The sequence below is a fragment of the Pseudonaja textilis genome, chromosome 5 (assembly GCF_049901715.1).
Source record: "Pseudonaja textilis isolate UNSWEBS1 chromosome 5, rPseTex1.2, whole genome shotgun sequence".
Taxonomy (NCBI): Eukaryota; Metazoa; Chordata; class Lepidosauria; order Squamata; family Elapidae; genus Pseudonaja; species Pseudonaja textilis.
Window position 1 is genome coordinate 2,332,390 of NC_141994.1, and position 21,370 is coordinate 2,353,759.

Here is a 21,370-nt window from a genome sequence, read left to right on the forward strand (position 1 = left end):
TCCTCTTTATGTTTCACAATTACAAGAGAGAATTTCTTAAGCAAAAATTTCACTTAGCTGTTGTTTTACTGCCCAATGACATGACCCTTTCCCTTCTCAATCTGCTTCCTTCACTTGTCTAAGAGAGAATGAATAAATTCTGCATTGCCTCTACATACCTCTAATGCCAATATATTAAAACAATATTTTCTTTTTGTCAAGTAAGCAAGTTATACAGCATTGTTTTAATAACATCCTTCTACAAGAACCTGAATCATAAAATAAATTGAATTCATAACAATTGGATAATAAACTAGAGAATGTTTGGCGAGTTTTATTAAGGGCATTTTCATTGTCACCTTCAATGCTTTTTTGTAGCTGTAATGCTAAGTCATATCACATTTGGAACCTTATGCATGAAGGAGAAATATGTGAAGTTTATATATAAAGTTGATTTAAGTGCAAAGAATGAGTGATAGGAAGCACCGAGAACTCTTTCAAATTCATGTTTGGGATTACTTCTGATAGCAGAATAAAACTACCCATCTCTGGCCAAAACAGATCACATTTTGCCATGTATATCACTAAATTCAAGCATACGTACTTTCCAAGCGCAAAGCATTCTAGCGTCACATTTTGTCCTAAAAGTGCATATGTATCTTTGAACTTCACTCTGATATCTGGCACATAGCCTTTTGATCCTAATATGAAAGAATAATAAAATAAGTAGTTTGCTATAAAATGAATACTTAGCACACATAATATTTGAAAAGATTATTTCCATTAAAAAAAAACACTTGGAGAGAGTGTGAACAAAGATAGATTTCTAAAATGAAACAGTGTTAGGGAGCAGGAAGAAAGGATCATACACATTTATTCTTATATCAGTTAAAATGATTCGCCATGGGTGAATAGGCAGCAATATAAATTCAATAAATATATAAACAAACAAACAAACAAATAAATAAATGGATTTAACTTGTCATAAAATATCACTACCACGCCTGGGGCATAAAAATCTGGACAACACTGGAGACTAAGAGATTACAAAAATTCTAGCTGCTTTTTTGATAGATTTATATATGTTCACATAATGTACAAGTTGAAATATTTAACCAGAACAGAATGTGAAAAGCTATGCCCAAATTGAACCAAATAATGAACAAATAACTCCCAAAGGATTTGACCCTGCTGATAAGCTCTTGGAAGAAGACAAATGGAGATATGTCACATATAGAAGGAAACATAATAATAAAAGAAAGAAGCAGAAAAACACATCTAACAAACCCCTGCTGCCCAACTTAACCCAATGAGAAGCAGCCCCATTAAAACTGAACAACCAATTTCTCCTCCTAGCTGAAAATACTCAAACCCACAACCGCCCCCTCAAAGAAAATATGCAAATACTTAGAAAAGAGACATCATCAAATATTCTTAAAGAAGTCACATCAACAACTCTCCTGGGATACACAGAAAAGATCACAAAGAAAGGTGAGTGTTGGTGATAGGAGATTCTATTCTCAATGGAACAGAACCAGCCATCTGCAGACCGAACATACAGTATAGGGAGGTATGTTGCCTACTTTGAGCAAAAATCAAGGATTTGGCTGAGAACCTAACCAAAATAATTAAATCCATAGATTACTAACCTTTTCTATTACTACACTATAGTAGGGACGAATGACACAAAAAGGGACTTGAAAACAATAATAAGGTAAGGAGAGATGGCAAGGAACACAGACTCAAATACAAATAGGAGACATAGGAAGCATATCCAGAGTCAGACATGAGGTAAGGAGGGATGGGAAGGAAGACAGACTCAAACACTAAATAAAAGATAAAGACATAAAGATCTCAAGTGCCCGTAAACAAATGCACAAAGTTTGGGGAACAACCAGGATGAACTGGAACTATTAATATCTACACGAAGGTAGATATGATATAGCTGGAATTACAGAAACTTGGCGGGACAAAATCCATGACTGGAACATACTTATCGAAGGATACAAACACTTCAAAAAAATAAAATAAACCCCATAAAAGTGGAGGTGAATTTTGCACTGTATGTAAAGGATCACTATATTGCTACAGAAATGCATGAAACCAAAGATGAAAACCTCCTAGAATACATATGGGTCAATATAAAAGAAAAAAAAAGAATGACATGGCCATAGGTGAATATTATAGGCACTATAGATGTACATTTTGACAACCAACTAACAAATATATGTAAAAACACACTACAATAGTAATGGGGGACTTCAATTACTCTGACATCAATTGGAAGGCTAATTCCATACCAAGTGAGAAATTGAATAGGTTCCTGACCAACCTAGCTTACAACTTTGTTGTCCAAAAAGTAGAGGATGGAACTAGAGGGACAGCCATACTGGACTTAAATCTTAAAAACAAAGAAGCGATAGAGGGAGTTGAAATCGCAGGAATCTTGAGTGATATTATGTAATACTAGAATTCAATATAATGCAAATGCAGGCAATAGAACATAATGATACCAGAGCCCCTTTAAAAGAGCTGATTTTAACAAACTCAGAGATAACTTGGGAAAGATACCTTGGATGAAAATTCTAAAGGGGAAAACAACTTGTGCCTCATTCAAAACCCAAGAAATAATTCCTTCAACTCCATTGATGTAGAGAAAATGTACTTTTATTGAGTTTGAGGTGATAGCAACAAAAAAAGATGTGAAGCAAATGGGTATGAAATTATTTATTGAAAATTATTGCAAGTTCCCTCCCGCAAGAGTCCAGACTGGTCACCCAATCTGAGGAGTTTATAATGAGAGGTGGGGTACATCTTCAGGTGGTTTCTCAGTCATCTGGTATGCCAAGATGGTTGACCTTGGCTTAGTAGAGATAAGTCTATGCAGATGCGCAGTAAGCAGGAAAACATCCCCTCCTTTTTAGTTCACATAGAAACATCTTTACTTTCCAGCACCCGTCACCTCCAAATATCAGAATTACCCCTCCCACCATTCCTATGACTGGAAGCAAGCAGCAAAAGATGTCAAGAAAACTTAGTGGAGGCTGACACAACTCAAGAAACTCTGAAAAATAAGATCATAAAAGCCCAGACCAGCACAATACCACTGAAAAAGAAAAGCAAATAATCCAAGAAGAAATCAGCATGGCTGCACAAAGATCTCTCTGACAAATTGAAAGACAAAAAGGAAAAGAAAAAAAAATGGAAAGAAGAACATACAACTAAGGCACAATATAAGCAGATAGCCAGGAAAGACAAAGTCAGGAAAGCAAGGCTCAGAATGAACAAAGACAAAAATCAAAGATAATTAAAAAGTTTTCTTCCAACATATAAATAACAAGAAAAAAATCAAGGAAACAGTCAGTCCACTAAAGAGAGAAGATGGCAAAGAAGTGACAGGCAACAGAGAGAAAGCAGAGCTGCTTAACTCATTTTTGCATTGGTCTTCACACGAAAAGAAACTATAGCCCAACCTACCAAAAGCATAACTGTAAAAGACAGACTGGAAATAAAAGTTACAATAAGAAAAAGAAATAACTTGTCTGATGTTGATGTATACAAATCACTGCAACCTGATAGATTACATCCCAGGTTTCTAAAGGATTTAGCAGATGTCATTTCAGAACCATTGTACCACATCTTTCAAAAATCCTGGAGCACCGGGGAACTACCAGAGGACTGGAAAAAAGCTGGTGTGATTCCCATCTTCAAAAAAGGAGAAAAAACAGGCCCAGGAAACTACGGACCAATCAGCCTAACATCAATACCTGGGAAGATACTGGAAAAGATAATAAAAAACAGATCTGCCAATATCTAGAAACGAGTAAAGTAATAACTAGAAATCAGCATGGGTTTGTTAAAAACAGATCATGCCAAACCAATCTTATTTCATTTTTCAACATAGTGACTAAATTAGTAGACCAGTGAAATACTGTGGGCATAATATACGATACTTAGACTTCAGCAAGTAGATCACAACATACTTCTTGGTAAGCTAGAAAAATGTGGGATTGATAGCATCACCACCAGATGGATTTGTAACTGGTTGACAAACCCTACTCAACCAGTCGTCCTTAATGGAAGGAAGGAAGGAAGGAAGCAGTGGGGTACCACAAGGTTCCATCTTAGGCCCAATACTCTTCAATATCTTCATAAACAACTTAGATAAGGGAATAGAAGGGGCACTTACCAAATTTGTGGATGATACTACAGTAAGATGGCAGGATTAGCCAACACCCTAGATCAGGGGTGTCAAACTCACGTTGTCTCATTGTCATCATGTGATATTTTGGGACTTTTTTCCTGTTTGCTAAACTGGGGGCGAGTGGGGCCAGCACATGATGCATCCGGCCCACAGCCCATGAGTTTGACAACCCTGGCCTAGAAGATAGGCTGAAGATCCAGATGGATCTTGACAGACTGAACACTAGGCCCTATGTAACAAAATCAAACTCATTGTAAAGAAAAGTAAAGTCTTACACTTAGGCAAGAAAAACCAAAAGTTCATATATAGACTGGGTGAAACCAGGTTTAATAGCAATAACTGTGAGAGGGATCTTGGAGTCTTAGTGGACAACCAGTTAAATATGAGCCAATAGTTTGCGGCAGCAGCCCCAAAAGCCAATGCAATCCTAAACAGAGGGATACAATCAAGATCAAGTGATGTATTAATTATGATAAATTAACCACTCTATAAAGCCTTAGTAAGACCATGCCTAGAATATTGCATCCAGTTTTGGTCACCACACTTTATAGGATGTTGAGACTCTAGAAGGAGTGCAGAGAAGAGCAACCAAGATGATTAGGAGACTGGAAACTAAAAGATATGAAGAACGTTTACAAGAACTGGGCATGGCTAGTCTAGTGAAGAGAAGGACCAGGGAAGACATGACAGCAGTGTTCCAATATCTGAGGGCCTTCCACAGGGGGTGGGGTGGGGTCAAGCTCTTTTCCAAAGCACCTGAAGGCCAACCCGGAAATAAGATGAAATTTTCTGACAGTGAGAGCAATCAACCAATGGAACAGAAGTTGCCTTCAGAAGCTGTGGGAGCTTCATCACTGGAAACTTTCAAGAAGAGACTGGACTACCATCTGTCAGAAATAGTGTAGGGTCTCCTGCCTGGGTGGGGTGGGGGGTTGGACTAGATGACCTACAAGATCCCTTCCAACTCTGTTAATCTGTTAAATCTGTTGAAATCTTTAAAATAGATAAAATCCCAATAGTTCATCCAACATCTACATAATCTATTTCTTACCAGTTAACTAAAAATTGTTTTGAAAAAGTTAACTATTATATTGCTTCCTGTATTCCTATCTTTCACATGTCAAAAATGTAAACGTATTTGATTTTCCAAACATGGAAAAAGTAATGTCTGTTTTGTAAGCTTTTATATATTTATATTTTTATAGCTTCCATATTTTATTTATTTTTTATTTTATTTGGTTTGTCAATTGCTTACAAGATAATAGGTATAAATAAAAACGTAGTTATGAATACATGGATACATATAAGAAAAATAAAAGAAACAATAGGACATGGACACTAGGCATGTTGGTGCACTTATGCACGCCCCCTACAGACCTCTTAGGAAAGGGGTGAGGTCAATAGTAGAAAGTCGAATAGTAGAAAGGTTAAGGTCTAAGGTTATATCATACATTTCCGAGAGACACATTATTCTGTCAAGCAAGTATGTTAAATTTGAAGGTAAGCAATAGTCAAACTTGGCTCCCTGATTATTTACAATCGTTGTGTCCTCTCTCTGTCTTTTTCTCTCTCTCTCTCTGTTTCACACACACATATACATACAGAGAAAGAGACTCAATGAGTGAGTACGTTTTGGATAACAAAAACAAAACAGTTGGATGAAATAAGGTATAAAATCTAAAATTCAGAAATAGAAAACAAGCTGAAAAGAGAATGTAAGCCAAACATTTCTTTCATATTCTGTTTCGTTGAACTGGATAAAATGTACAAAAGGAAAGGAGACATTATATAAGAAGAACATTTGCCATATATGAGACTTTCGATGAATACTTACGGTCTGCTTGAGGAATAAGTGAAATGAAACTGCTGAATACGCTCTTAGTAATTGAATTACTAGTCACACAGCATGAATAGTTGCCTTTATCAGTAGGTTCAACTTTGGCAATGTAAAGGTTACCATTTGTTTGTGACACATATCGCCGTTTATCCAAAGTAATGAATTCTGGGAAATCATTCAGAAACCAGCGATAACTTAGATCATCTGGAGATAGAAAAATGCATTTAAAACTTATTAACAGAGATGAAGCTATTGTTTAAAGGATATGGTAACACCTAGCTAATTTTGTTCACTCTTGGAAGCTAAGCAAGATAAACACTGCTTAGTCTTGGATCAGGGATTACCAGTAAATATCAGTGCTCTTGGTTATACAGATAGTCCTTGATTTACAAGGGTAACGGAGCCTGCTCATTAAGATCATAAGTTGTGATGGTCATAAAGCAGACCATTGACATGACCAACCCAATTTTACTACCTTTATTGCATTATGCAAATATTGTGGTTGTTTAGAGAATGGCAGTGGGCCATTTTTGCCAAAAAAAAATGGAAATAAATGCCAGTTATCAGTATCAATGTTGGAAAAAGTAATCGTATGACCAAGGGACATTGCAAACAGCCATAAATACGGGCTGGTTGTGTGTGCCTAAAATGAGATTACATGACTGCAAGGCGGGGCAGCTGTTTGAACTTTGGAACAACTATTCTTCATTTACTCATCACTCCATGCAGTATATGACTGTAAGTGGGCGCTGAAGTCCACATTTCTTAAATTGTCAAGATTAAAAAACACTGATACACAGCCTCTATTTATGCATACTGTAGGCTTAGGCTAGTGAACAGTACAGGTAGTCCTCAAGTTATGAATGTAATGGAGCCTGCCCATTCCATTCATAACCCAAGGATTCGTGGGAGTGAATCTCCTACTTCCAACACAATCACTCCCTCCTTTCCCCCCTGCATTCAATAATTGAATGCATGGCTCATTAAGTGCACAGGAAGTATCTCTGGGCGGGGAAGGCCATAGGGAGGGGGAGGATAGCGATGGAACAGGCCACCTACTTCAGACTACCCAAGCCCCCCCCCCGACCCACAATACCTTATTCTTCCTCCCCTGGGGTCCCCACAACAGCTAAATATCTGTCTCCTCTCTAGCCTGTGCTTCCTCCTTTTTCATCAGTAAAGGGCTTGATGAGGCACCAGCAGAGCATGAGAGAAGCAGGTGCATCCCTCCAAAGCTCTGTTCCTACAGGCAAAGATTTTTTGAAAAGGGCTGCCAAAAGGAAGGTCATGTGATGCCTTCTGGGCCCCCTTTCTCACTGGCAATCTCCTTGACGAGGCCTCTGGTGACAGAAAAAGAGGCCAGGCTTCCTTTCTGGCCTTCTTTTTTTGTCACCAGAGGCTTTGTCAAGCAGATCCCTGGTGAGAAAGGAAGCTAAGAAGGCTGCACACAGGTCTCCGTGCCTCCTTTCCCACTGCCAAAACGCTTGAGGGTTGTGTCCCTTAAGGCTTCGGCAACCCTTTTCAAAAAGCCTTTGCCTGTAGGAACAGAGCTTTGGAGGGATGCACCTGCTCCTCTCATGCTCTGCTGGTGCCAACAAAAGCTTTTTGCAAAGAGCTGTCAAAGACTACAGGAATGCAATCTCACTGCAGGCATCAGCAAGGAAATGGCAAATGAAGGGAAGGCCTGAAGAACCAAAGCCTTCCATCAGTTTGCAAATGTCCAGGCCTCAATTCGCAGAGAATAGACGCCGAAAGTGTGAGATCACACGAGATCAATAGCATGAGATCTAGCACTACTGATCTTAGGCCTCTGTTCTCTGCAAATGCATTGAAAGCCTGAAGCAATGAAGCAGGCAAGGAAAGCACAACAGTGAGGGAATCTTTGCAAGGTGAGTCTTCACAGGCAAAGTGCCTGTAAAGATTTGGCTGTGGGGGGTGAGGGGAAAATAGGCGGGGCAAATGTTGCAGAGTCTCTATGGTTGTTCGTAAAGGCAAACAACTGCTGGGGTGCTGCAATATTCATAATTTCTGGACTTGTCCATAAACGCTAGGGGGCACTAATCACTTCACTTCAAATGTTTGCTAAGGGAATGCTTGTAACATGGAGATTACCTATACAGAATACATTAAATATATACTTGAAAAAACTGATTTCCATTTGTAAATTGCCTACAGTATTTCTCTGAAAGTTTTAGTTGTTTTCAACTTTGGACAATCAAATCTTATAATAGTAAACAGATTCAATTATAATCTTTATAATTTGAAGGAAGACAACCATATTGTAAGGAATTTAATTTTCACATGCCAAGCAGGAACAATTCCTTTTTTTGATAAGGCTTGAGTCTTAGGAAACTTAGTCACAGTCAACATTAATACTGTTCTAATTAATAATTAATAATTTTCTAATATTCTAATCCCATGCCATTGCTCCAATTGAAACTGAAATATATACATTTAATTACCTGGATAATGAGGTGGAGGATCACAGAGAAGAACAGCACCTATACCTTCTCGTACTTTTACTGCATGTCTTTCTTCCGGAGGAAAAGGATATAAATCTGTGCAAGATAATACATATACATATACATATATATATAGTCATTTCTAACACAAAAACACAAAGCTCATGCAGTACAAATAAAAAGATTTTAATTAAATAACAATGTCAAGAAGAATGTCTCTCATATTCACTTTTGTCCAATTTATCTACAAAAAATAACATCGTCTCTGAATATCTGTATGTGTCATAACAGAAGTTGATGCCTTTATATTCTAGGGGGTGTTTGTTACCTCATGTTTATTTTTTATTTTTTTGAAGTCAAGCTGGAGAATTCTTGCTTGGAAACAAACATTTCACAAACAGAAATTACTGTCTCAATGATGTATAGGGCTGTTAAAAACATTCAAGATATCTATTTAGGGAATCAGCAGATATACAGCCAATTGTTACTGAGCAGATACATAGCCAATTTCAAGATACAGTATTGGAACATGGATAAAATTGCAAGGCTGACAATTCAATAGTCTAGTACAGATTTGTGTATGTGCTGAAAAGCAAATCATCCATAACATTATAATCTTAAATTTAAGATTCAATAAAAGGTGGGCACAAAAAAAAAAAAAAAGATTAAGGTGAATTTAGGATTCCAAAATAACTTTATTGGCTTATCTGGAAAGGAATAGTTCATGAAAGTCCAGAAATTAAAAGATGAAGATCGTCTGTGAGACTATACTAAATTATTTTAACATATATCCGCCAATTATTTCATACTTTATTCAGCCACCAATGCTAGACTTTGAAGTTTGTTAAGGTATTGTTTAGAAGCCAAGAAATTTGGGTTTACTTAACATGTGCAAGATAATCAGGGCTAGAGACTAAAAATTAAAAGCAAAATAAAATTCTGGAAAAAGGCAACAGCAAGCCACTCACATGCTTCTCAGAGAATTGTGTGGCTGTACCCATGCAGTCATGAGGCATCAAGCCCACTTTGAAAATGTTTTCCATTTTATTAATTGATAAGAATGACACCAGTCTTTGAAAGTTTTCGTCTTCCTATTTCTATTCACTGAACTAAACAAACAAAGAGAAAAAACGCTCTAAAACTGGAGTGTCAAACTCAATTTCATTGAAGGCTGCATCAGGGTTGTGTTTGACCTTGTGGGGGGGGGGCAGGGGGGGCATGGCCAACTTGACATCACTCGTGTCACGGGCACCTGTAGCCTGAGTGCTGTTATCAAAAATGGGCTCCTGAACTTTGCTTCCGGCTGAGATGGCCTCCTGCAGCCCTCTGTCAATGAAAATGGAGCTTGGGGGAGCTGCACACAGCCAAAGCGAGCTCCATTTTTGTGCAGGATGGCCTCCTGTAGCCCTCTGCCAGTGAAAACGAATCCCCGCCACCCCAAGCTCTGCTTTTGTTGCCAGAGGCTGCAGGAAGTCATCATGGGCAAAAACGGACTTCCTATTTTCGCTTGGAGAGGCACTGCAGGCTGGACTTTCACTGTTTTCAAGGTGGCCCTGTGGGACAGATCTAAGCACCCCCAGGCTGGATCCCTCCCTGAGCCTTGAGTTTGACACTCCTATTCTAAAAGAAAAGGTTGGAACTATATTTCTTGGCTTTTTCTTCAGTTTCTAGGAATGAGATTAAAGTGGGATTGCTTTCACAAGAAACATAGGTTGCAAAAACCTGAGATGGATCACTCGTGCATTATTGTATAGGTAATTAAATTTGAAAAATTTCAATTCATTTTAATTATAGCTCAGTTTCTGATTCAACTTAAGTAACTATGACTTTAATATTAATAGTAGCCCTAAGGATTACACCTATCTCTGGATTCATTCACCATAAACAAAACGTTGCATTTAATTCTATGATAACCTTTCAATATACTGTAAATATTTTCTATTCAATTCTTCTCTTCTAAGCTTTTACAGGAACATTAATGTCTTCAAAATGAGTAATAATATGCAATGAAAACAAGAAAGAAAAGGAAATAGCCCATCAATTCAGTGATTGTTGAACAAGCAAATAATCATTTTTCACAAATGAATTTCTATTATGCTATTTAATATTACAAAACTACAGAATTATTGCAGGCAGTGAACTGCAATGGGTCTGTGGAGAAAAGAACAGTCATAACAGTTTATTTAAATTAACCCATGTAACAGGGGTTTGTGTGAATAAACATATCAATACATTAGCTCATTGATTTATTTTTGATAAGGCTTGGCATGCCATTGCAATACTGTAAGTCTCTTCCTAAGTAAACATTTCTGTTGTAAGTTTACAATGGTATTTTTCTGTTATTGATTTAACTGGAGTCCACAGGCATGTAGAAAAGAATAATTATCTTAGTAAAAAAAAATTATGAGGATAACAATAACTCCCTTTATTTTGTTTGTTCTTGTTCTTTCTAAATCTCATTCAGATGTTGAATTTAGCTCTTTTAAATGCAAGTGGGGCTATTAATGACTATCACTAAGTGTTGTATCTAATGTTTTATGATCAATGTGTTTTTACAATGACTATGATAATGATCGATCACTATTGTTGTATTTATACTGAAAGCTTATGCATAGGAGACAAATTCTTTGTGTGTCTAATCACATTTGACAAATAAGGAATTCTAATTCTAATTTTATGTAAGGATCAACCTCTCCCCCTTCAGAAATAAGTATGAACACTTGAAAACTTCGTATTTCAAAAGGATTTTTTTTATTGAAGAGGGATAAAAGCAAGTCAAAATTCAAAACAGGATCTGAGGCCCCTCAGGCTATGCAACTATGATAAAGGGAGTTAGAAGCCTCTCCTAACAGTCTGATGTGGATTCCATCAATCCGCAGGTGTGAAGATGTTATTTTACCATCTCCTCTGGAAAAACAGATAAGGAAAGGTTCCCAGGGCTATCTTCCAGTGTTGCAGTCCACATAGCCCCTTCTCCCTGAGAGGTGAGAATTTTCCAGCCATCCGGGGCACCAGGAAATGGTTGTAAATCATATAAAAGTTTATACAAAAGGCAATGTAGGAAATAGGATATTTAGTATACATAGAGAGGTAAAAGAATTAAATGTATCAAATCCAACCCCCTCCCTTCTTCCACTGAAAAATGGCAGATACATGGATCTGACATTCTAATTCTAATCTAATTCTAATTAGCTGCTTGGTAGCACTGAAGTGGAAATTAAGGCCTCATTTACACAGCACTAATAATATGCTTTCTTCATCTCTTTGAGCTATAAAAAGCTATGTCACTAAAAAAAATCATGTGTGCGCGCACACAGTTGTGGGTTTTTTTTTTTGCCTTGCCTCAGTAATAAGGCCAGCAATATTGCTGTCTTCAGTTAAAAATGCAGAGAAACAGTTGGTAGCTGGGAGACTATGCTGTTAAAAAAGCCACTTTTCACAAATGCTGGGAATTATATAATGTATGCAATAAATAAAGTGCTGCAATAAATAAAGAACTTCCACATCTGTTACTCTAAATAGGAGGAATGTTATAATAGCAAGGGTGTCAAACTCGATTTCATTGAGGGCCGCATCAGGATTGTGTTTGACCTCAGAGGGACAGGAGTGGGGCCTGCCCATGGGGCGTAGTCATGGTAGGTGACTGAGCCAGCAGTGTACAGCAGTAGCCAAAAAAGCCATTGCAATTGTAAGTTGCATTAACAGAGGGATATTATCAAGATCAAGTGAAGTACGAATACCCCTCTATAAAGCCTTAGTAAGAACACACCTAGAGTACTGCATCCAGTTTTGGTCACCACATTATAAAAAAGCTATTGAGACTCTAGAAAAAATACAGAGAAGAGCAACCAGGATGATTAGGGGCCTGGAGACTAAAACATACGAAGAATGGTTACAGGAACTGGGCTTGGCTAGTCTAGCAAAGAGAAGGACCAGGGGAGACAGGATAGCAGTCTTCCAATATTTGAGGGGCTGCTACAGAGAGGAAGGGGTCAATCTATTTTCTAAAGCACCTGTAGGCCAGACAAGGAATAATGGATGGAAACTGAACAAGGAGAGATTTAACATGGAAATAAGGAGAAACTTTCTGACATTGAGAACAATCAACCCATGGAACAGCTTGCCCTCAGAAGTTGTGGGAGCATCATCCCTTGAGACTTTCAAGAAGAGATTGGACTGCCAGTTGTCAGAAATGGTGTAGGGTCTTCTGCTTAGGCGGGAGGTTGAACTAGATGACCTACAAAGTCCCTTCCAACTCTGATTATCTGTATATGTAAGTATAGACTCTGGAAAACTTTGTATTTTGAAAGAAACCTTTTATTGAAAAAGGGTGAAAATCAAAATTCAAAGCAGACTTTGGGGTCCCTCAGGGCATACAACTAGGATAAAGGAAATTAGAGACCCCTCCCAAAAGTCCGATGTGGATTCCACCAATCTGCAGGTGTGAAGATGTTGTATCAACCTCTCTGAGAAAGAGATAAGAAGAGTTTTTCAGGGCCATCTTCCAGTATTGCAATCCACATCACCCTTCCTCTTTCAACATTCCCCAAGAGATAAGAATTTTCCAGGCATCCAATTCAAACTAGAAACATGCCCACCTAGCCACACCCACACAATCACATGATCATCTAGCCACGCCTACCCAGGCAGTCATTAGGCAAATCAACAGTCTGAGGGACTGTAAATTGGTCCCTTTTAAAAAGTTTGAGGACCCCTGACCTACAAGGTCACTTCCAACTCTGTTAATCTGTAATCAAACCTATTACTCCTCATGTTTAACAAATTCACAGCTTCAAATCCAGACAGGCAAAGTTGAATTACAACATCAGGAGCACTAATATGACTTCATGGAAGATCTACTTTTATGGATTCAAACAAATCCATGTGGCAATTCTAAAAAGACCTTGAAGCTAAAACATCTAAAGTTAATAGCCATACCTCTTATCAATAGACAAATAAGAAAGCAGGGATGTATCATCAAGAAATGTTTTCCACAAATGATTGGCAGGATAACTTTGCACTAGAAAGTTGTGAGAATGATCCTAAAGCAATACTGTTTGGGAAGTTTTTCAGTTTTAGTAAAAACTGAAATAAGATTTATTTTTTTATTAAAGTCATGTTGCAAAAATACCATTAGTTTTGTATTTTAGAAGCACAAGGTTTGTTTTAATAAACTACTATGTAATAGACCAGCACTGATAAAATTCATCATTACATATAAGCAGATGGGTTTATCCTGAAGATATAATAAAAGTGCCCAAATATTTTTCATCTAGAAGAAAATGATCTATTCATATTCACTCACTTTTCTCACTCTAATCACAGTAAAAAATTTTTTTTCTAAAAATAGTGATTATGTTTGGAGAAGGTGTCTCTTTCATATTGTTCCAATCAGCATGGGTCATTGACTTATTGTCAAATAAGTCAGACTAGAATTAAGTCAGTAGACTTAGACTAACTTTATTGTCACAAATCGGCATATATTAAAATGAAGTGTCACGTCTCCACCGGCTGGCCTGGAGCCGTGACATCAACATCTGATCCTGTGCTGAATGTCCACCCTCTGCAGCGCTCGGCGTGGAACCTAGAGAGTAGCAAGCGAGATGTGGACTCATAGTTGCTGACGAGATGATGTGTGCCGGTTGCCAACGAATGGCCCGGACCAACTGATGACATCAGACACCGACCTGTCAAATGCTGTCTGCAGCAATTAGCAGCGTGTTGGATACGCTGGGTGCTGGACGTTCCACTAATGGATCCAGGGGGAAAAGGATATAATTGGGCACGAGGGTGGTAGTAATCTGTGGTGGTACGAGGGGTGTGGGTGGTCACGGAACAGCCGAATACACAGTACATGCGGTTCCACGAAACTGCTGGATATTGAGCGGTAGCTGCTACCAGATGGTAGCTACACTAATTACATTGTTAGAGTATGTATAAATACAGCTCTGGCTGCAACGAGCGCCAGAGCTGACTTTAATTTAACTTGCTCATTTTTACCCGAACTGGAGAAGTGGATGAAAGAATAAAGTCTCATCTTTATGGACATCATGAGTGCTTTATTTCCCCCTGCCCGAAATCCGGATGAACAGCTGAGATGAAGTTTTGTTGCACACAGCTCTCAAAGGGTCACCACCTCCAATATATATTATATAAACATGACAAAATAAATAAATACAATATTATGCATATACCCACCTATATTATATGACACAGAGAAACAACACAGTCTAGCATACCAACCTATTGAACACCATTTCAAAGAGTTTGTGTAAAGGTAAAGGTAAACTTACATCCAAAGTTTAACGTTGCTTCCCGGCTTCTTATAGTTCCGTGTATATTATATGCTATGCAAACATATGTTCCTTCATCCCTTGACTTCTCAGGATTATTGATTTCCAGGTTACCTCCTACCATACTGTAATGTTCTTTCGTCAGTTTAATATCAACATCCCAGTTGTTGCGTTGCCACCTATTCAAGGAAATATTTATTTTAAAAAAATATTAATAACACCTTATTTCAGCACTTCAATTGCCCTAATACACGTTGCCTCCAAAACATGGTATCTTATCCCTACAGAATGAGATTATGACAATAATCACATTTTCTTTATAAGCCATTATTTCTAATATCTATTCCTTTATAACAATCTTAACTTATTCCTCTATATATTCATCAACTCAGTTTTAACTTGTTTTATTTTCCAACTATTGATAAAATAAGTCCCATATCATGTAATATTCAGTTTCTTCTTTTTCTTTAATCCCCGGTGTTAATCTGTTCATCTCTGCACGTTCAAATATTTTCTCTATCACTTTTCTCTCTGTTGGTATTTTAGCATTTTCCAATTCTGAGCAAATAAAATCCTAACTGCTGTTAATACATGAATAATCAAATATACTTTTTCTTTGAACCATCCCTCTACATTTCTATTGGCTTGGTGACGAATGTTGCTGGAATCCCCTGTTACGGAGGTTGATCTCTACTTCCTCAGCCAGGACATACCCGTCATGCTTGCTCTGTTGGATGTAGTCACCCCATTGATCACTAAGGCTGGACATGGCTGATCATCTGGCTGGGAGGTGAGGGTGAGGGCTTTGCTTTCAAGGTTTTTGAATGCCACCTGCATAAACTTAATGGCTTGCTCCCTCATCCAGTCACCCTGGCCATGCTTTCCACCTGTCTCTTCCTCCTCCTCCTCCTCCAGTTCTTTCAGCTCCATTCTCTGTTCCCATCAGTGGCTTTCTGCAGCTTCCACAAGTAAAAGTCACCTCTGCAGGCTTCTCTTCCCAGTCCTCCTTCCTTCTGACACTCAGGGACCACCTGGGTCTTGGAAGATCACTGCACATCTCCCTTTTTCTAGTCCATCCAGAGAGATCCAGCCTGAACAGAGGCCTGGATGAAGGCTCCCCGTAGCACCGAATCTCTTCCTGGTCGCTCTCTTAAGCCAACATTGCATGCACGATCACAACAATGGCAGACATGATGCCCTCAACTGCAGATTCCGCTTAATGTCAGACCTGCCCCAGTCTGATCCCTTAGGGAAGTAAAATTCTGAACTCCATTTGGTTGAAGTGAAAAGGCACTTTTACTAAGAGATGCTGGTTGCAGTGAAATCAAGCAGAATCTATAATTCCTACATGCCAATACAGAATACCATTGGTTTCCCCTAACCCTCCCCGCTCCCATGGTCCATCCATGTCTAGCCAATCTGGCACTGCCGAGGTGTTTCGGGAAATGCTGAGGCATTTGGGTTGGTGAAATTCCACTCTAAGGGCAAATGGCCTTGAAAATGCCAGCATGCCAGCCTGAACCAGATTCCAAAACCCTCTGTTTCTCCTCAATTGTCAATTTCCCCCTACCAATTTCTCAAAATAAAAGTATACAGCTTTATGGCCCATTTGTTTTCCCCTGCCTTCCCCGAATGATGGCAGAATGCTAGCAAGGCATCAAGCCGAAGCTTGATACACACAACAAAAACAAAATGCAACTGAATTATTTCCTCATATGAAAAAGGTTTCAGTCTTTGAGCTTAATACTTACTATGATTCCTACTGTGCTGTTATTTATAAATGTTAAAAAAGAGAAAAATAACAGGGCAGATTGATTTCAGTACTGCTCATCTCTTACCATTTGCTTTCTATTCATTTTTGTAGTACACTTTTATTTGCTAAAAAAATAATATTCAGGTAGGACTCAGTAATAATAATTGGAGCTTTCCATTGATAAATGAAGCAATCATAAAGTGTGATATCTGACATACGAGTTACAGCAGTTACGGCAATCCCCAATTACTTTTAGTTAAGTGAAGACGGTGTGTGTATTATTAAATGAGGATCTCACATGACCACCATCATGACTTCTGACTTCCTGCCAACTTCCCAACTGACTTTGCATGTTACTTTGCTTTGCTACTCATGTAGCAACAATATAGGTGGCTGTAACTTAAAATGTCCTTTCTGAAAAAGTATAACAAAACTTTGGAACTAAATCATTAAGCTTTCTGCAGTTGTTAGTAAACTGACTTTTCCAAACTTGCTAGGGTTATCCACCACAGTTGCATTTTTGGACCAAACATCTGAATTAGTACAATCAGTATTATTAAATATAGCATTAGGAAAGCAACCCTAGTTACTTGTAAGTAGGTGTAGGGATTCCTCTGGCTCTGCAGTTCATTGACACTTTTGCATCTGGAGACTCTTCGGGGTATACCGTATCAATGGGCTCCTCTTCAAAAATTGGTCCATAACCTTTTAGTTCATCTGCAAATAGATGGCAAGGCAATTGAATAATGTCACCCAATTAGTACATATAGAACGCAGATAGTTTAAACATTTCTAAATTCTTTTAGAGATAGAATACAGGAACAACCACAAGCTATAATTTCCAATTAATGATTTTATCTTGTCAGGATACTACCTACTAGAAAGTAGCGTGAAGCAATTTCAGTTCCTTTTAAGCACATTAGCTTTCCATTGACATTGTTAACTATCCTGCCAACTATAGCTAAAGCTTATGGAGGCATTAGTGACTTGTGCACATCTATAAAATGAATAGCAGAACAGACAGTTAAAACCTCTCAAATTATCCCTATAGTTGCCCTAAAGTCCAGTGTACCGTGCTTATTATTCATACTCTGCAATTCTGATTTTTTTTTCCTACCCTTCTTTTAAGGACAGTAAAGTGTTCTTTAATTAATGCATGGTTTTATTTTCAAAATTATTCAGTTCTAGATGCAGGGAAGATAATTCTACAAAATACAGCTCAAAGCTAAGAGGAATTTCTATAAGCTTTTTAAAATATTAAAAAATGTATAAAAGAGAAAGCAAATCTATACAACTTGATTTTGCTCAGTTTTCTATTTTCCAATATTTACTTTGGAACTAATATTCCTTGCTATCCATAACACTTATTGCTGTATTCCTTACTTTGAATGAGTATCTTCCCAAAGGCCTTAATGCTTTTGGAACAATCCCTAAAGGACACTTTAAGTAGCTACAGACAATTCACTAATAGCTATTCCAGGGGTGGGATTCTACCAGTTCGCATATATTTGCTAGAACTAGTTGTTAACATTCTAAGCAGTTCAGAGAACCGGTTGTTAGAAGAAATTACTGGCCTAATCCTGTAAGGAAGGCAGGAAGGAAACATTCTGGTGTTGCTTACAGAAACTGCCTCTCCGTTAACCCTTATTACATTCTTGGCAGGACTAGACTTCCTGTCTCAGGAATTTCTCTGAAGTTTTTTTCCCCTCCTTTGCTGGTACTTTGCTTGTGTGGAGTGACCATTCAAAGTTACAATGGCACTGAAAAAAGTGACTTATGACCATTTTTCACACTTGCGACTGTTGCAGCATCCCCACAGTCATGAGAGGCCAGGCGAGGAGATGCATGCCTAGATGTGAGTAATATTGAGTTGGCCATGCCCAACCAATAACATGACCACCAAGCCACGCCCATCAATTAAGCCACACCCACAGAACCAGTTGTTAAAAAAATTGAATCCCACCCCTGAGCAATTATTCTATATTGAAAATGCACCTACTGAAATGTTAACTTCTTCTTTATGAATCTGAAAGTTGCCAAGTTTTAAAAAACACTGATGCACTATATTACATAAACATTGAAGATAATAATGACTTGCAGCAGTGAAGAAACAAGAGCATATAATGCAGGCACTACTATTTTATTTGGCTTTAATTAGGGATTATGACTGTATTAGTTTTTTGATTATCCTGTCTCTCAATATAGAACCAAGAAGACAATAAAGTAAATGCAGTCTAAAAATAATTTAATCTTTTTTTCTTGTGGTCCCATTAAAAGACAGTTTTAGCACAACTATATAATAGATGACATTTAACCAAAAATACTAGAAAAACTTTTTAAAGCTTCTGAAGATTCTGAAAACTAATTAGCATGGCTGGTCACAAGTTACATTTTATTTTACCTTTCTTCCAGATATTATTGAAATATTTCAATTCTGGAGAGACACATCAGAGTCTCAACCATATAGATAATTTCCAACTGAATTGTTTTATTAATCAACAATTACTATACATCGTTACCTAACTTAGTTCTGAAAATCAATTATATCTACAAATAAAACATCTTCAAGAAATAATGATTTGTGCATCTATGACTGTTGAAAGAAAAAAAAATGTTATAGTCAATGCATAAATTGCTCATTATAACCTTTGTTTTTATATTAATACAGTAAACAATATTACTTCTAAAGTTCTGATCTTTCTGACCAGATTAAACTGCTTTGCAAATACATTAAGTGAAATCTCCCTAGTGATCTATAAATGAAAAATGACATCCATTAAGAACAATGTATGTATACATATGGAAGATGGCTTGATGTTTTTATGTTTTGTTTGTTTATGTTTGTTTTTAAAAACAATAAAAACCTAAATTAAAAAAAAAGAACAATGTAATTTATTTTTCTTTATTTCCTGTTTAGAAGAAGAAATTCAAACCTTAGGTTATTGCATGGAAAAAAAAATCCTGAATGTCTTGTACAACAAACAAACAAATAAAATGAAGAAGACCATTTTAAATATCATTTGATTTTCAAAATATTTATAAGGGATTTCACTTGTGTAGAATTATTATTCATTACAGTATCATTGCAGGTAGTGAATTTAGATATGAAACATTAAAATTCTGCTGTTATAAAATGAAGGAAAAGTCTTCTATATTCTAAGAAATATGCACGAAGCAATATTTTTTAAAATTACTTATATCTCACCTTTATTATTTTTATAAGGTGGCAAACACACACAATATTCCTTCCTCTTATTTTTCCCACGACAATAATCCTGTGAGAATGATTGGACTGAGGGACAGTGACTGGCCCAAAATCAATAAACTGGCTCTCATGTTCTATCTTGGTCAGACTTTTGTAAGAATTCTAAGACTTACATCCCAGCATCTAGAACAGTGTTTCTCAACCTCAGCTGTTTTTTAAGATATGGGATTTCAATTTCCACAATTCTCCAGACAATTGAGGTTTACACAACTTAAAGTTGCTGGTGTTCCATATTAGCATTCTTGGAATACCCTCACCTGATTGGCCAAAATGGACTGCCCTATGATTGGTGGAAAGAACCACCATGATTGGCTCGTAAAGAATCAACTGCGATTGGTCGCGCCGATCGCGGGAGATTCAAAGAGCTGTCATTGGCTGCGAGCCGCCGGCAATCCCTATAAGAGGGGCTGCCGTGGATCACAGGTCTAGCACAGACCTATATAATAAAATAAAGAGCTGAACTGTCACGCTGGTCTCAAGTCTCTCCTTTCCCGCGATCTAACAGCTGGGATTGAGAACCACTGGTGCAGAGTGTGAGAGGTTAAAGAAGGTTGTTTAAAACCATTAAAAACCTGGGAGACTATTATATTTACAGGTAATCCTTTAGTTACAAGGTAATGGAAACTGCCCAGTAAATTCATAACCTGGGGATTCATTGGAATCATATAAAATAAACATGTTCACTCCCTGCTTTCACCCATCCAATAATCAAATGCTCAGGTCATTAAGTGTACATGAGGTATCGCAGGATGGGGAAGGCCGTGGCGGGGGGGCTAGCGATGGAACAAGCCACCTACTTCAGACCACCTAAGGCAGTGGTCATCAACCAGTGGGCCAGGGACCATTGGGGGTCCGTGAGAAAACTTTGGTGGTCCGCAGAGAAATGTTATCCCCAAAGCACCCCTCCAAAGCAATTAATCCAGGCTGCGCAGGAACACAAGGCTCTGCCTCTCACATGGCCCATGGGAACACAAGGCATATGTCACTTGCATTGTGAACAACACGAGGTAGTGGGGGGGAAAGGGCAGAGAGGGGGAACTTGCCCCACTCACCCCATGCGCCTGGCCTGGCCACCGGGATGCTTCTTTCCGCTTCTTTCTTCTTCTGCTTTTGGCTGCATGCAAGGAAAGCAGCAAAAGTCTTTCTTTCTCTTCCCCAAACTCCACCAGAAATGAGTCCTTGGGACCCTGCAAGGCTTCCTCCTCCAAAAGGCTGCACTCATGCGACAAGTCTCACAAAGACTAATTTCTGGCAGAGTTTGGGGGAGAGAAAGAAAGACTTCTGCTGCTTCTGCTGCTTTCCCTGCATGAAGCCAGAAGTCTTTCTCTCTCTCTCTCTTTTTCTCTCTCTCCCGCTTAGAACAGAGCTGGAGATGGTATCCTGCGATCCCAAATAAAGAACGATCGATTGGTAGGAAAATGGGGTGAAGGAATTTTCCTGCAGTCTTTTTGGGGGATTTTCCCAGGATCTCTGCTGCTTCTGCTTTTTCTGCAGAGTTCCGGGATGACCAAAGGGCCAGTCTTGTGACTGAAATATGGGACCGACTTTCCCACCAACATCAGCAAGCCATTGTCAGT

General features: G+C 38.1%; 1 protein-coding gene across 4 annotated transcripts in view; it reads right to left on the reverse strand.

Annotated features, from left to right (window-relative positions):
- The window catches only part of CNTN1 (contactin 1), a 178,782-nt gene that overhangs the window by 82,586 nt on the left and 74,826 nt on the right, over positions 1 to 21,370 (reverse strand). For all 4 annotated transcript variants that reach the window (XM_087933954.1, XM_087933955.1, XM_087933953.1 and 1 more), the window contains exons 5-9: positions 17,119 to 17,245; positions 14,776 to 14,954; positions 8,483 to 8,578; positions 6,018 to 6,224; positions 584 to 680 (exon numbers count right to left, since the gene is read on the reverse strand). In XM_087933954.1, coding sequence (XP_087790080.1) covers positions 584 to 680; positions 6,018 to 6,224; positions 8,483 to 8,578; positions 14,776 to 14,954; positions 17,119 to 17,245 — 706 coding nt within the window. The remainder of the gene's footprint in view (positions 1 to 583; positions 681 to 6,017; positions 6,225 to 8,482; positions 8,579 to 14,775; positions 14,955 to 17,118; positions 17,246 to 21,370) is intronic.